This window comes from Colletes latitarsis, chromosome 7, assembly GCF_051014445.1.
Source record: "Colletes latitarsis isolate SP2378_abdomen chromosome 7, iyColLati1, whole genome shotgun sequence".
In the NCBI taxonomy this organism is placed as follows: domain Eukaryota; kingdom Metazoa; phylum Arthropoda; class Insecta; order Hymenoptera; family Colletidae; genus Colletes; species Colletes latitarsis.
In genome coordinates, this window is record NC_135140.1 from 19,006,340 (window position 1) to 19,022,437 (window position 16,098).

At 42.1% G+C, this 16,098-nt stretch overlaps 2 protein-coding genes across 3 annotated transcripts in view; one reads left to right on the forward strand and one right to left on the reverse strand.

Annotated features, from left to right (window-relative positions):
- Tgo (Aryl hydrocarbon receptor nuclear translocator homolog tgo) overlaps nucleotides 1–278 on the reverse strand; it is a 37,228-nt gene extending 36,950 nt beyond the window's left edge. Inside the window, exon 1 of the mRNA XM_076768037.1 lies at nucleotides 244–278. The gene's annotated coding sequence lies outside the window, so the exon portion shown is untranslated. The remainder of the gene's footprint in view (nucleotides 1–243) is intronic.
- Nucleotides 279–1,270: 992 nt separating this feature from the next.
- Nipped-b (Nipped-B cohesin loading factor) lies at nucleotides 1,271–15,834 on the forward strand. 2 transcript variants are annotated; one of them, XM_076767894.1, is made up of 3 exons: nucleotides 1,271–1,681; nucleotides 1,788–1,887; nucleotides 2,888–15,834. In XM_076767894.1, exon 3 carries the CDS (start codon nucleotides 3,247–3,249, stop codon nucleotides 9,730–9,732), a length of 6,486 nt encoding a protein of 2,161 aa, XP_076624009.1. In that variant the 5' UTR covers nucleotides 1,271–1,681; nucleotides 1,788–1,887; nucleotides 2,888–3,246; the 3' UTR covers nucleotides 9,733–15,834. The 2 variants fall into 2 exon arrangements, with proteins under 2 accessions (XP_076624009.1, XP_076624010.1); XM_076767895.1 differs by having other exon boundaries at nucleotides 1,791–1,887.
- Nucleotides 15,835–16,098: the final 264 nt, after the last annotated feature.

Here is a 16,098-nt window from a genome sequence, read left to right on the forward strand (position 1 = left end):
ATCTACGAAAATATACGTCTAAACGTATTACGGAAGTATTTCTTTTAGATTTATTCTATCGTAAAAAAAATAGGGACTTTTAAGATATGCTATGTATAAAGATCCATGGATATTTGGCGCTATGTTATGCGCATACGAATTCCAAATTCGAAAATTTCTCAACCTCTAAAGATTAATATTTGCGATGTTTTAATGTAAAAGGCTTTATATGTTGTTATATTAAAATAGCAAGTCATCGTTTACCTTATTCTTCGTGTATCAGTTTCGAAATAAAACAAGTAGAAATGAAACTCGACCGGCAGCAATTGCATCTATTATTACATATCGACACTAAGTGAGTTAATTGAAACAGTCATTAATTGGAAAATATCTTTTTAAGCGATAATTGCCGAAAGATCAAAGGAGACACTAGTGGCGTCATCTGCAAACAAATTTACTGTATCATTCAGGATCGTCTCAATGGTATGCGGCGCCTTAAGTATCACTAATTAATGGCGACATCCTCACATAAAGACTTTTATCTTTCAGAACGACTAAATTTTGTCTTTAATCATTGTATTGTTCTTCTGAACGCTAAACGATTAAAGGTTACATATTAGATAACGAATACACAACAATTCGAAAACAATTTACTCGTCGACGGATTAAGTTTAATAATTCTTGCTTCGGTATTAATTGTCTTATCATTTTTCACAAATATTTGTGTGATTTTTCTAACCCCGGTGCCTATTCGGCGTACAGTTGATGCCGGCTCTGAATGCCATCGACTATACAATCAAAACATAGTATCGAAAGTCTACTGGGAAACTGACTATCGGAACTGCCAACTGTTTTTGCATACCTATTTGACAATCAAACAAAGTTTCGTTTAATCAACGACTATAGAACGCGTATACATAGCCTGATTGTAATATAATTGTAGACGGGGATTCAGTTTTTCAATTACCATATTCGACACGACGAAGAAGAATTAAGTAGACGTTCTTCGTATGCATTTCGCTTCTTTGTCACGATAAACTAGGGGATCGTCTTAGCTCGAATACGGTAGGGACATAATCGAGGGACCAGGGGTTCGGTTAGAAGATCAATCACACTCAAAACATGTTAATTACCATTTCGACTGCGTTGTTGCATATAATTAATAAAACTTAACGCTATGGATTGACCATATCGCCCTCATGCGAACGGCACACCGTAATTTGAAATGCGACGCCGTAGCGCCGGTATACCTGTATCTGGCCTGTATCTACTACGCAACTTCCGCTAACTCGCTGCTGAGGAAAATGGACGCCTTTGTGTCTGTTTTCTTCGTATTCACACTATAAATACTGTTTTCCCCGCGATACACCACCTTTGACATGGCGATGTTTACGCGGTGCCGTGAGAAACGTAAGTGAAAATCGTGCGGTGTCGTGGAGCAGAGTGTTCCCTGGTGATCGAGGGGGAAACGTGTCCAACCAAATAGGCCACAACCACGGATGACAATTGAGTGAATATCTTCACGACGAAAACTTTTGCGAGTCGATTCACCACGAAGGGACCGTTGTTTTGGCGGACGCGCGAACGTCGATGGTTTCTATAGATTGAACGAGCCGGGGTTCTTGGATATCGACACACCTCCCGCCAAAATTCCATTCACTGCTCGCATTCTGCAGTATAAATAATCGTTGCGCGTAGCTCGGTAAGGCAATTGACACGAAACTTCGACCGATATTTGTCCCGTTGTGTCAAAATGACATACAAGCGTTTCCACTAGCATTACTGAACATGGCAATTCTATTATTTAGCAGAATTGCGCTCGCTGAAGAAGTTTCCAGCCAATAGCATCCTCCTAAGGCCATGTTATCATACATATGATGTTGGATGGTAGATATCCAACAATTGAAGGTAATAATATCAGCTTTATGTGGCTATAGTGATACAACCATTGAATGTTGTGCGAATCGACAGATGAAATTATGTGAATCAGTGATGTAAATAGTCAGACTTGCCGATGGAAATAGAATTTTCTATAGAAATAATGACACTTTCATTGATATCATGTGCACTGAGCGCTTTGTTTGTTGGTTATTTTGGTTTTTGTTTTGTTTGATGGATGTTTTCTTGTAAGTGTTACATTTATCGAGTCAGTCTCGACCATGAAGAAACTTGTGAAGGATAATTGAAATAATTGTACAATTAATTATTCCAATTTGATAACATTTAGTGTATTATAGTATGTATGGATGTATGTGTATACATACTATGCATGTGTACGTATATATGTATGTATGCATAGATAGGTACATATAGTAACTGCAGTAAATGATTCTTTTTATTATCACTTTGACTTAAATAATGTTTTATTCATTGCATTATTGTGAGATTATATAAAATTCTAAAATATAGTGCAACATTTGACAATATTTCCCGAAATCAGCATAAAACAGATCATATCAGATTACTCTAACCTTCATGAATGACTAAGATTATTTTTTTGAAATCTATTCTGTGACATTTTATCGTGAACTATTAACATTTTATTTCGCGTTTATGATAATCGTGAACATTTTTACGCGATATGCAGTTAATAAAGTAAATTTACACAAAATTTATATTTTATGAAAGCTTGTCACTGAATCAGTGTTGTGTGAATTTGTATGTGTACCAGTTTTGTTTTGCATAAGAAGATTTATTATATTATTTTTATTACATTTTAAATCAATAGCACTGAAATATTTAAATATTTGGTTGATTCTTACTTTTATGTGTTATATTGGAATATTTATATAATATACAAAAATGTTATCATTTATTTATCTTATTTTAAAATATTAATGTTTTCAATAGATTGTGTAACGAATAAATGATTGAAATATTTTATTGGGCACAATCTTCTCTGTTTCAGGACAGAGAATTACAACTAACAATGGACCGTTTGTTGGAGGATCCTCGAGCTTCGTCAAAATTTGGTTGATACTTTCTGATGCATCATGGGAACTTAAAAGAGACATTGTTAAGTTCCCATTATATATCTTAGTGCTAGTGTTGTTTAACAAGCATTAGATACAATTCTGTTCAACGGTGAAATAATTTTGACGTCGGAATGTCTTGAAAATGCGAGTGTAAAGATTTTTAACAATGATTTCTTTAAACATTTGTGAAAACAGTGCATTTAGATATGTTCTGTTAATTTATATTTATCACATACTGTGAACGGAACATTTATAATATGTTAGTGCGGTGTTCGTTACGTTGGATAATTCTATGAACCTCAGAGTACACGTAAGGACACTAGACCTAATTTTAATAATATTTTTTGTCGAGGCTGTAATGCCAGAACAAATCATATTCAAGATGAACGGGGTTATACCGAGTGTGCCAATCACAACTCTCGCTGGTATCGCGAGTCTCACCGACTTGTTACCTGAAATGCCCCTTCCAACGCCATTGCCACAGACATTGACTAACAAGTCCCTGCTGTTTCATCCAAGAGTGGCGGAAGAAGCACAAATACTATTAAGTGTTCGTAACGAGAACTTAGTGCCGCAATTAATACTATCATTATCGCAAACGTCGTCCGATCATATTGAATTGAAAGACAATTATGCAAATACCGAACAGCCTTTGGAAACCGAGCAAAACACTCCGGAACTACTCAAGGCGATTCTACAAATAAATCCGCACGTATTCAAGGGCCCCCAGTATAATTCACCACGAAACTGGGCGCAGGGAACACCTATCATGCATAATACCAATCAGACGTCTGGAAATTATGGACGATTTTCACCATCTTACTCGAGTTCTTCAGGGTCGAGACAAACGCCGCAAGGCAGTCCAGCTCATCCGGCCGCTGCCAGAACGGTACTTCCCCCGCCCGTTGGCATCAATCCTCTGCCTAACATAACACAGCAACCAAATATGTATTCACCGGCACATATGAGTTCTCCTGGTACGCCGTTGACGACCCTCGGCAACGTAACACCGCAACACCATAATATGGCTGGCATGACGCCTCAGCACAACATGCACATGGCATCTCCTATGCGTGCACACATGCCTATGCCGCAGCACCAAACCATTAACATGCAACAAAACATCTACGACCCTATGATGAATCAACAAGTACATCATCCACTGGGAACTCATCAACCAATGGATATAGATAGTTCGGCACAAGAGAACCAACAATTTTTACTCGATCCAGTAACAGGTCTTCCCGATATCGATCTACCGATCGAGAATATCGAGGCGAAACAGAGCTTGGATAACGCGACGCAACACTTACTGTCAACGACGCAGACCACATCGTTCCCGACCATCGATACCAGTGAAATAGTCAATACTTTGAACGCTGCCGCGACACCGTTGGTGCAGCATCAGCAGAACAACAACTCGGAGAAGGTATTGAAAATGCCTGGCCCTTTACCGGAGAAATTGAAGGAGCCGGTCGTCATGCTGGACAGATTATCGTTAGCGGACCAGGCTCTGATGCAAAAGAGCTTGGCCGCGTTCGCGGAGAAGTCACCGAGCCGGGCCGCGAAAATGGGAATTTCCAACCTCGACGAGACCAAGTCGGATTCGGAAAGCGAGGAGGAGATCGGTAAGAATAATAAATATTTTAAGGCGCGCGCGAAAGAACGTCAAGTCCAAAGAGAGAAGGAGAAAGCGGAGAGGAAGAAGAGCGAGGATAAAACGCGCAGGCGAAGAAGGGTGTTGGACGACGACGACGACGAGGACGAAAGAAGCGAACAGCTGTCGCCTTCGAAACCAAAAATACGGAAGATCGAGAAGAAGCTTGTGCCCGTGTTGGCTAAGCTCAGCGTAGAGGAGCTGATGGAAACTAATACGTATCAGCGTTTTAACACGACCATAGAGACGATATTCGAAAATACCGAAGACTTCACTACCAACGCCGAATTCGAGGACGACGGTGATGTGCCTCCGGAATTGTTAATTCCTAAATATCAGTTACACGATTTATGTACAGAAGCAGCGAAATTGAAAGCGTTAGGAGCGATGGAGTCCATTCCTGCGGATAGATTGGTTAGATTATTGAATATCTTGGAGAAAAATATTCGAGACGGAGCGAAGGTCTCGCCCCTCGCTGATCCCGACGATGACATCGACGAAAGTCGGCTATGGACGCAGTTAGCTATGGAAAGGGTGCAACGCGCCGTAGATGCTTCGTTAATCTCGTTACATATTATGACGTCTAGTAATATGCCAAAAATGGTTTACTTAGAGGATGTAATTGATAGAATAGTTCTTTTTATGAAATTTCAGTTGCAAAATACTATTTATCCCTCTTTCGATCCCGTTTATAAAATAGATACGAAAAGCAAGACTGACAGTTATAATTCTAGTGGTCGTAAAAAGAGGGGTCACATGAAAGAGGTACGCGAGAAAAGTATTCTTCAGGTTTATAACAAGATGCACGAATTAGTTGGTCTACTTGCTGAATTATTGAACATTCAAGTTTTAACGGATACGAGCGTCTTGCATGCATCTACGCTGGGCGTTGCACCATTTTTTGTTGAATCTGTTAGCGACCTTCAGTTAAGCGCTTTAAAGCTGGTCACTGTTATATTCACGAAATACGAAAAGCATAGAAGATTGTTACTCGATGATATATTAGCGTCTATAGCACGACTTCCGAGCAGCAAACGAAGCTTGAGAACGTACAGGTTAAATTCCGAGGATCACATACAAATGTTAACGGCATTGGTCCTGCAACTTATCCAATGCGTTGTTGTGTTGTCAGACAGTATTATCCCGCAGCAAAAGAAATCGCAAGAAGAGGACGAGAAGAAGGACGAGAAAAAGCTAAATTACTTCGACGCTGACGTTTTAATCATTAACAAATACGAGACGGCGACCAGAATAGCGGGAAATTTTTTAACCGTGTTCCTCAGCAAATGCGGTAGCAAAGGAGAAGAGATCGATTACAGACCGTTGTTTGAAAATTTCGTGCAAGATTTGCTAGCCACCGTGAACAAACCAGAATGGCCAGCAGCAGAATTGCTATTGAGCGTACTTGGAAATCTGCTGGTAGGTCATTTTTCGAATAAAAGCTCCGACATGGCTCTCAGAGTGGCGTCCATCGATTACCTGGGCGTTGTTGCAGCCAGATTACGAAAAGACGCGGTCAATTCCCAATGCAAATTATCTACCATCGATCAGATTATAAAGGATATAAAAATAGAGCAACAGAAGGACTCGGATTACGACCAAGTAAAGGACAAGGAGATCACAGGTCTGAGCGAGGACGAAGAGAGGACAGTTTTTTTACAGAAGGTACTTTTGGACTATTTGGCAGTAAACGGGACGAAGGATTCCGCGTTAGGATACGCTCGTCACTTTTATTTGGCCCAATGGTACAGAGACTGCGCGGTGGAGAAGTCCAGAGTCGGTCAGGCGAAGAACAGCCCTAATAAAAAGATACATAAAAAACGAGTGAAAAAGAAAAATAAACACCACACGAGCGACCAGGAGTCCGAATCCGAGATGGACGAACCGGACGCGGACGAGAACGACAATAACGAGCAAAAGAATTCAGAGGCTTACAGAATCATAGAGGAGAAGAAGAAGTATATTGTAAGTAGAATAAGGCCGTGTAGTACAGGAACGAAGCCGGATATTCTGCAGACGTATATCGATTACAATTCGGCGGAACTTATATCGCAATACCTTGCCTCGAAGAGGCCGTTTTCGCAAAGTTTCGATAGATACCTAAAACAGATCCTCCACGTGCTGATGGAATCGTCGATAGCGATCAGGACGAAGGCTATGAAGTGTTTAACGATGATCGTCGAAGCAGACCCGAGCGTGTTGGCGAGAGTGGACATGCAACTGGGAGTAAAACATTCGTTTCTGGACCACGCGACATCGGTGCGAGAAGCGGCCGTCGACTTGGTGGGGAAATTTGTACTAAGTAGACCGGAATTAATAGATAAATATTACGATATGCTGTCCGCCAGGATCCTAGACACCGGCGTCAGCGTTCGAAAACGCGTAATTAAAATTCTAAAAGATATCTGTATGGAGTGTCCGAATTTCCCCAAGATACCGGAGATATGCGTGAAAATGATCAGGAGAGTAAACGACGAGGAAGGAATTAGGAAATTGGTTATGGAGGTGTTTCAAAACATGTGGTTCACACCGGTCAGAGAACGTCCCACCCTGGACTCCGAGTCGCTGTTGAGAAAAGTGATGAACATAACGGACGTTGTGGCAGCTAGCAAAGATATGGGTCTTGAGTGGTTCGAACAGCTGCTGGTAAGCTTGTTCAAGCCGAAAGAGGACAAAGACGATAGTACAAAGATGCAAACCGAGCCTCCCAAGGCGTTGCTAACTGCGTGCAAGCAGATCGTCGACTGCCTGATCGAGAACGTTCTACGATTAGAGGAAACGAATCTGGAGTCCGAGAAGACGGAGAAGAAGGGATCGTCGCAGAGACTGGTCGCTTGTTTGACGACCCTGTATCTGTTCGCGAAGATACGTCCTCAATTGCTGGTCAGTCACGCGATCACGTTACAGCCTTATCTGAGTCTCAAGTGTCAGACGCAAGGTGATTATCAGATCATAGGAAGCGTCGCCCACACTCTGGAGTTGGTCGTGCCGCTGATGGAGCACCCGAGCGAGACTTTTTTAGCCCAACTGGAAGAGGACTCCGTGAAATTAATCTTACAGCACGACAGATCGGTCGTAGCCAGCTGTTTGTCTTGTCTAGGTTCCATAGTTAACAACGTAACGAGAAATTTTAAATTAATACGAGACTGCTTTAAGAAATATTACGGACATCTGACCGAGTACAAATCGTTCTACGAAAAGGACCCTACGAATCCGATGCTTTTAAAGTACAAGCCGTTCGTAAAGAGAGCACTGTTCACGGTCGGTTTGTTGCTGCGGCATTTCAATTTCACGGATCCAAACGTCATCGAGGGCTTGGCGGAGAACATCAAGGACCAGGTGTTCGAGACGCTGAATTACTTCGTGCACTTGGACAACGACGATATCAAACGTTTCACTCTTTCAGCCATCGGTTCCTTGTGTATACGTCACTACGAGTTCATGTTGCTACCCGAGTTGAAGGAGCTGTACCATCATCTGCTTACGTCGGAGAACGCCTTGGTTCACATGAGAATTCAAGTGTTGAACAACATCGAGGTGTACCTACAGGAGGAGGACAAGAGGATGATCAAGCAGGACATGGAGTGGGCGAAGATGTCGAAACAGGAGAACCTCAAAGAGATGGGGGACGTGTCCTCGGGGATGGCGAGCACCGTAATTCAACTGTACGTGAAAGAAATTCTCGAAGCCTTCCTGCACGAAAACGTGAGCGTTCGACACGCCGCTCTGAAGGTCATACAGCTGATTCTGGCGCAAGGTTTGGTGCATCCTGTCCAAATAGTACCTTATCTGATCTGTATGAGCACCGACTGCGAGAAAGCGGTGAGCCACAGCGCGGACAAGCAGCTGCAGGACATCGAGAAGAAGTATCCTGGCTTCATTCACATGAAGTCTCAGCTGGGCATCAAGCTGAGCTACCGATTGCAGGGTATCTTGCAGCCGGACGTCACCGTCAGAGGTATGCGGGTCAAGGAAGGTGAGTTCCCGGGCGCGTTGAATGGTTTCCTGTACACCATTTTAAGGAATACGAAGCAGCAGAGAAGAGCCATCGTGCTGTCCTTCCTGAAGCAGTTCGACGAGAGCGCTAAGACGAGCTTGTCGCAAATGCTGTACCTGGCCGACAATCTCGCATACTTTACATATCAAGTTCAGGACGAACCACTGTTCGTTATACACCACATAGACATAATCATCTCAATGTCGGGCACGAACTTGGTGCAATCGTTCAGGGAAGCGTTACTACCGAAGGAAGGCAGCAATCAGTTAACGCAGCAGAGCCAGTCGGTCTTGACGGTGGGGCCTGACGGTCTGCCGCGGCCTGATCAACTCTTGTCCGCGTTGGAGGACGAAGAAGACGACGAGGAGGACGAGGACGTTCTGCTAGCGAGGGTACCGAACGACACGACGCTGCTGAGGGAGTACATCACCGCCAGCCAAGGCTTTTTGCTTCTTCTCACGTTGAGGCAACACCTGAAGGACCTCTACGGCTTCTCCGATCAGAAGATCGGTCAGTACTCGCCGACCGAGGCGGCCAAGGTCTACGAGAAAGCCGTGAATCGCAAGAGTAATCTGTTGTTCAAACCAAAGGCTACACTACAGAGGCTGAAGGGGGGCGACAGCAACGCGGAGCTGGACGCGGAGGGCAGGAGGAACCTGGTGAAGGAGTACCTGGACTTTAAGCAGCTGATGCTCAAGTTCGACCTGGAGGAGGGCGAGGATGACAAGAACGAGGCCGACACGAGCGGCAAGCACTCGAACGAGCACACCACGGGGAAGATGGGTAACTCCGAGATCGAGGGTAAACTGGCGGACGGCGGCGTGACCAGCAACGCTGTTGCCAGTCTGAACTCGACGATCGAGTACCCTAACAACTCGGTGAACTCGATGGCCGGTTCGGGGCCGGTGACGCCGGTGCACAACGCGTCCGCGAACGCACCGCATCAAATGCCAGCGCCGCGCGTCCCGAAGCTCACGATACACGCCCACCACGACGCCAAGGAGCACCGAAAGCATCGCGCGCACAAAACGGAGAAGGTTAAGAAACACAAGAAGAAGAAGAGGAGAAGAATCTCCGACAGTAGCGAGAGCGAGGACTACAGTGACCCTGACTTTCTAGTGTGAGTGCGGTGGTGTCCGCGCGCTGTGTACATATATATACGCTGTGTGTGGGTGGATGTGCGTGCGTGCGTACCAGGCTTCGACCGTTTCGCGATAGATCGGTTGAACGGGAACGACCAGTGCCGAACGCTCTATAAAATGGCGCCGGACTCCGCCACCGGTGGACGGCGGTGCGAGAAAGTGGGACACAAAACACCGAGCAACACTGTGTACAGAGGATGCTGGTGCTCTGCGAGATGTGACTGGAAAGAAAGAGAGAGAATGTGTGCGTGTGCGATGCAAAAATGAATTTTAAATAATGGTCGCCGAGGATCGGCGATCCTAGGATTAATCTTGTTGGCTAGGACACACACACTGTGGATGCGCATCTAAGATTTTCTCGGTCCATATACGTTCGAATCGCAGCAGAGACTTTGGAGGAACTTGGTTCAGTTATCGTCGATGTCGCTTCTTTCGTCTTTTGTCGTTTTTTTTTTTTTTCGATTTTGTGTACAGTACTCGCCGAGACAAACTGTTTATTGCAACGATCAGATGAATTGAAACGGTTCTTTGTTTTGATAAGGAGAGGACTGAAAATGGAAACACGGTTTTTTTTTATGGATTCTATTTAGATTATGTGTCTTGAGCTGTTTAACCCCTTGGCGCGTGGAAAATTTGTGGTAGATGCAAATTATGAATCAGTAACGTTATTTTTTTTCTGACGAATTTGAGATTATAAACTTTTAAATCATGAGACGGGTATGTCGGGAATCGTGTCTAGAACCGTCTGATATTATTTTTTTTTACGATGAAACAGAATGAATTTGATATGTATTTTACAGACGTTAATGTTGTAATAAATATATTATTTCGATGGCTTAAGGGGTTTAAGAAATACCCTTCTTTTGTTAAATTGTTTCGCTTATAAATTTCTGATACAATGTTTTACGAGTCTTATGTTCATATTATATTTTTTCTTATAAACGATAAGGATACAAAAGTTGGAGTCCTTGTAGCGTTCAAGTAATGATGCAGATTTTGAATTTCCATAACAGGAACAAGAAAGTTCAATATCATTTTATTTCAAAATGAATATTCATAGCTGTTTATTGAAAACATCCACTTTAGACAAACAAAAATAACTAATATTATTCTTTTATTAAAATCAATAAAATAATATTAATGATTCCTCGATACAAGGACTTCTAAATTTTTACTTTTAACCTTACTTATCTCGAGAACAAAACATATGCCTGAAACGAAAGCGTTTTTCGTTGAAACCTATTATTTAAGATACTGTTAATTTAAAAAAAAAAAAAGCAAATTTTCTGCTCTCCTTGTAAGAAATTCGTCCGGTCGAAGGCGAATAAAGCAAAATTAGAGAAATTGTTTCGGCGCATTCGATCTAGATCTCGAACAAACGTCCGTTAACCGAGCTCCGAACCAAGTTCCCTATTCGTGAGAACCCGAGTGCGACAGTTGCGCGGTATGAATCACGTCCGAACTAAGTTGTCTGTGTAAATTATATTGAATAATAAGAGCAACATTGATACGAAGTGTTAGTTTTTCATTTACACGACGAGTGGACCGGTGCTTGCGTACAGTACGAAAGGATTCGGAGCAGGGAGGTACTCCGTAGGCGTGGAAAATTCGTCTCAGAAATATTCGAACCGCGAACGTGTCGGAAAAATAACTCGGGGGACAACGACGAGAAGAGCCAACCGAAACTCGAATGAACAAAAGAGAAACAAGGGGCAAAACAAACAAACAAAAAAATGAGAGATAAAATAAAGTATAGAAGGGCGGATCCGTTAGACTTGCTCCACGGCATGTATAATAGAAGTGTGTAGTTAAAAAAAAAAAGAAAAAAACACATTGCCTATGCATTACGAGAACGTTGTTTGTAATATCTGTACATACAAATTTCAAGTAAAGTAATCTTATTTTCTTACAAACTATATAGCGGTGACATTACGAAGAATACTTAAGATTTTGTTGTAATATTAAGTATTTATTCAGAATTCATGTTGTCCCAATATAGTTTGCTTTATGCACTCGTCTTTGGTGTATTGAACAAAGAACAAAAAAAAAAAAGAAGTATCGTTTTTATACAAGCTTAGGAGTAAACAAAAAAATATTGTAGCGACTCTTACACTCTCGACGGGGAAGCATACGACGGCGGGGAGGGGTTTGGGACGGGGGGGGATGATGTGGCGAGCGAAACCAAGCGGACCTGCGAATCGACGAACGAGTTAAAAGAAAAAGTATGTAAACAAAACTGGAGAAGCGAGTGAAAAATCTATCTCGCGACGTCGCGGTTTTCTGACGCTGATTGTGTTTCCTCTATATTCGCGACGGTTCTTCCGTTCGGTCGTTCAGGATCGGGTGTCAGCGAGATCCGTGTAACAAATTTTTATCGCGTCCGAGGATCGAACGAGCAGCTGTGATCGTAGCGATACAAAACAGAAGAGACGGTATCGCTATTTCCACCGCGGTAATTCGTCTTTTTTATACGTTTATAGAGCCAGCTGGCTGCCGTCGACAATTATCTACTCCGAATGCAATCTCCTGAACGACCCGAATGCACACGTAACGCGTACACCGAAAGGAATTACTGGACCACAAATCGAACTCGAAACATCGGCGTGCGAATATGCGTACTTTAGGTCACCGTGTAGTTTGAAGATTGTACGGTTGTAGAGTAAAACTACCAAATGGGTTAATTGCAAAAGAATATTAAACAGATTGGGATTCTTCAACGATCAAACGTCAAATGTTCAACGTTATCCCGCGTTGGACGATATTTTGTTTTTTTTTTTAATAGCAACTCGAATCAAATGCTTTCGTTGCATAATTTAACGATTATTATTTCGCAGTTAACTCTCTTTGGCACTTCCACTCTGTAATCGTCGAGGAAACGATCTGCGTTTTGATTAGACCGCGCCAAGTTGACGCGCCATTAGCGTCAGCTGACCGCGATGCACGCGCAACTGGGAAGATGGCCGCGCGCTCTTCACGGATCCGGAGGTCAGTCCGCGGAACTTTGTTAACGAACGCAAGCTGGCGAGGTCTAGGTGATTACGCTTCCTTTTCGTTTTACGATTTAAAGTAGCACTTTATTGGGGCCCAGATGTACATTCATCTATATCACGTCAATAAATCTGGCAGCAAAAGGAGTCAAAATGGATTCATTCGATTAGTTCTTAAGTGACTGCACACTGCGAGAAGTGTCCGGGGATCCGTACAAGTGCGCTGCTTGTTCCATTAACAGAGTCTTAGGATCTTATATTCGTTTTATTTAGCGTGTTGAAATTTAAGAACGCGTCGGGGATACTTTCGATCGACTGGCATCGTCGGGAAGTGTTTCGTCGATCCACGGACAATTCTTGCTTTTAGATTAGTCGAACGTGCTTTCAGAACCTCGCGAACCCTAAAGACTTTACAATGTTCGCTAAAACGAGATTGGATTAAATCGAGAGACTAGTACAGTAATTTTAAAAACTTGGTTCCTTGGTTGATCGTAACCGTTAGCAAAGAATAAATCTTCGAAAGAAATTCTTTTGTCCGTCTAATAGCAGCAGTACACTATATCAATGATAACTAAGTATTATTGTTAATCTATTTAGAGGTTAACGATTTGATAAACAATCCTTAATTGAACAAAATATTTTACGTTGTTTTGTCAGTCGTCTTAATCAAGAATTTGAACAGTTTTTTTTATTTTCAATCGATTCTCGCTCTTCTAAGGTATCCAGAAAGTCTCGAAGTGTAACTTGGACCTCAGAACGAAACGCCATCTTTAAAGCTAACTTTAAAAAAACCTATGGTTATCATCGATATAATACGCGGTGAAATTAAACCAACGAAGGAATTTATTTTGAATATTTTGGACCGTAGCTTGCACGTATCTCCTTCATCGATCGCGTTCCCATCTGTCCGCCAAAGCAGTTCGATGTCGTAGATAATTCTTTAAAAAAAAAAAAAAAACACATACACACACGCGAAAGAAAATGGAAACAGTCGTTCTTCGAGCGAAACGCGGATCCAGGATCTCGAATCTTTACCGTCCCCTAAATGTGCAATGCTAGAAGTTAGAGGTTGACTTCCTATCCACGAGGGAGGCATCGAAGTCTCCATTCGGCGCGCGAAAATCCGCGCTCGAGTTTCAACGAACGATTGCGCGCCCTGCATCCCCTAATGCGTCGCTCTTTCGAGGTCGAGTGCGTTCGTTACGAAAGCGTCGCGGACTTTTCCATGGATCCTGGTCGGTCGATCGATAACAAGAGAAAAGGAAACTAGGAAAAGAAAAGCTCGAGAGGGTCGATGGATACCTGTTGAGTCTCGAAGGGAGGAGAGGGAAGCGAGAGGGTGAGAGCAAGACACCGTGTCCGGGGGTTATCGACGACGAAACGACGAATACAGGGTGGCTGGAAAGTCTGGAGACGAATTTGTACGGCGTATCGAAGGACTCGAGTGGGCATGAAAAGTTGCCCAAAAGCAATTTCTTAATCTCTTCAGGGATATTAATACACGCGTGGTCGTTACCTTTCAAGTTGCAATAGAACCTCGATATTTTCCACTTATATTACTGTTTCACCTTCAATTTCACTCGTTGCTAAGCTACCATTCCACTTGTCAATCCAGTGCAACTGTATCTTAAATATTGTACCATGGAACCAAAATTTTGATTAAATATTCACAACGAAATTTTACTATATTTTGTAGCATATTCAAGGAATTCGTCCCTGAAGAGGTTGACAGATCGTCAGTTATTCTTATAGTGTTAATGTTAATTATTATAGCAATTGTTTCACAGGTTACAGCAGGTTTTCAACAGAATGTGCTTGTTTATAAAAATATCAAGTTAATTTATTTCCATCAAATTATTTCAGTTTTTGCTTACGGGGATTGGCCTATCTCGTCCAATGAACTACGAGACCTGTAAAAACAGTTCTGCCAACGAATCGTAGCACTTTAATATAAAATTTTCAGTCACTTGTTTGTATAAACTGTTCTAATCTAGATAGTCGACCTTTTTGGTACTCCGTACAAAATTCGACTTGACTCTTTTCGGGCAGTCTGTATAATAAGGGATTGACACGTCTAGGAAAATGGGGACAAAGATGATCTTTAACTGTACAAAGTGTTCGCGTGTACATATTTATTATAAAGCAGGGGTCACAAAAAGAAGTCGTATCGTCTGGCAGCCCTCGTTGCATCGGGGGATGCGTCGCAATTGTTGCACCGTGAATGCAGTGTGTGTCGAGGGAGAAAATGAACGAGTGGTTGAGCGAGTGAGAGAGTATATGTGTTCGATAGAGAAAATGTGGGGGGGGGGGAAACAAGGTCGAGTGCGAATGCGCGAAAGGGACAAGTACGTTGGAGCGTTTCATTAAACACTTTATTGTTCGTTGTAATAAACTTCTAGAAGATATACATACATTACGAATTCTAAACGGTTATATTTCTACGTGCATATATACATATATAGGCCGTTATATATATGTATGTATACATAGTTTGGACAAAAACGGAAATATACGATTTAAGGAGTCTACTCGTAAGGGTGCCCGTAGACGAGATGTTGATAAGGCGTCGACGCGAACCGTGAAATTATGGGGGAAAAGAAAAATAAATAAAAAAAAAAAAGAAGGGTTGAAAAAATAAGGCGTACAGAGGACAACGTCGATCCTTATCGAAATCGTACTCAGCACAGTACGAGGCACATTTGTATTATAACATTATACATATATTGTATCACCTATGTTTTTTGTATTTGGTAATCTAATGAGAGAGTGAGAGAGAAATGGATATCGAATTAACGAACGAAGAAGGTTAATAGAAAGTATATTATATATTTGAGTAAAATAATCGAGAATTGGTACTATCCACGACTGTACTGGAACAATGATAAATCGTCTTTTTACCGATACACGCGATTTCGTTTTGTTAGCATTTCTTTTTGTTTTGCGTTTTTAAGAGACGCGAGGATCGCGCACGCTCAGGAAACTAGAAGGAGGAATTAACCAATTTAGTGGTCCACTTAGAGCCGAGAACAACGGTCCTGGATAATGCCAACGCTCGTTTACTCATAACTTATTATGTACATCGTCTGAAGAAACCGGTACGTTCGTAAAGAAAAATAAACATTAAGTATGTATCAATCGGTCTCGTTCGTTTCCTCCTGCCCTTTTAAAAAAGTTCCGTGAAACTAGAATAATTATTATCAAAATTATTTAATCGTGGGAGTTAGACTTACTATTTAAAAATAGTTCCAAGTAATTTGATAGCATCGAAACACACTAAGAATCCACTTCCAAAGTCAGCATCCAATGCATATCAATCATTTGAGTTTTCTAAAAGAACAAAGTCTATTTTCAAGATTTATTC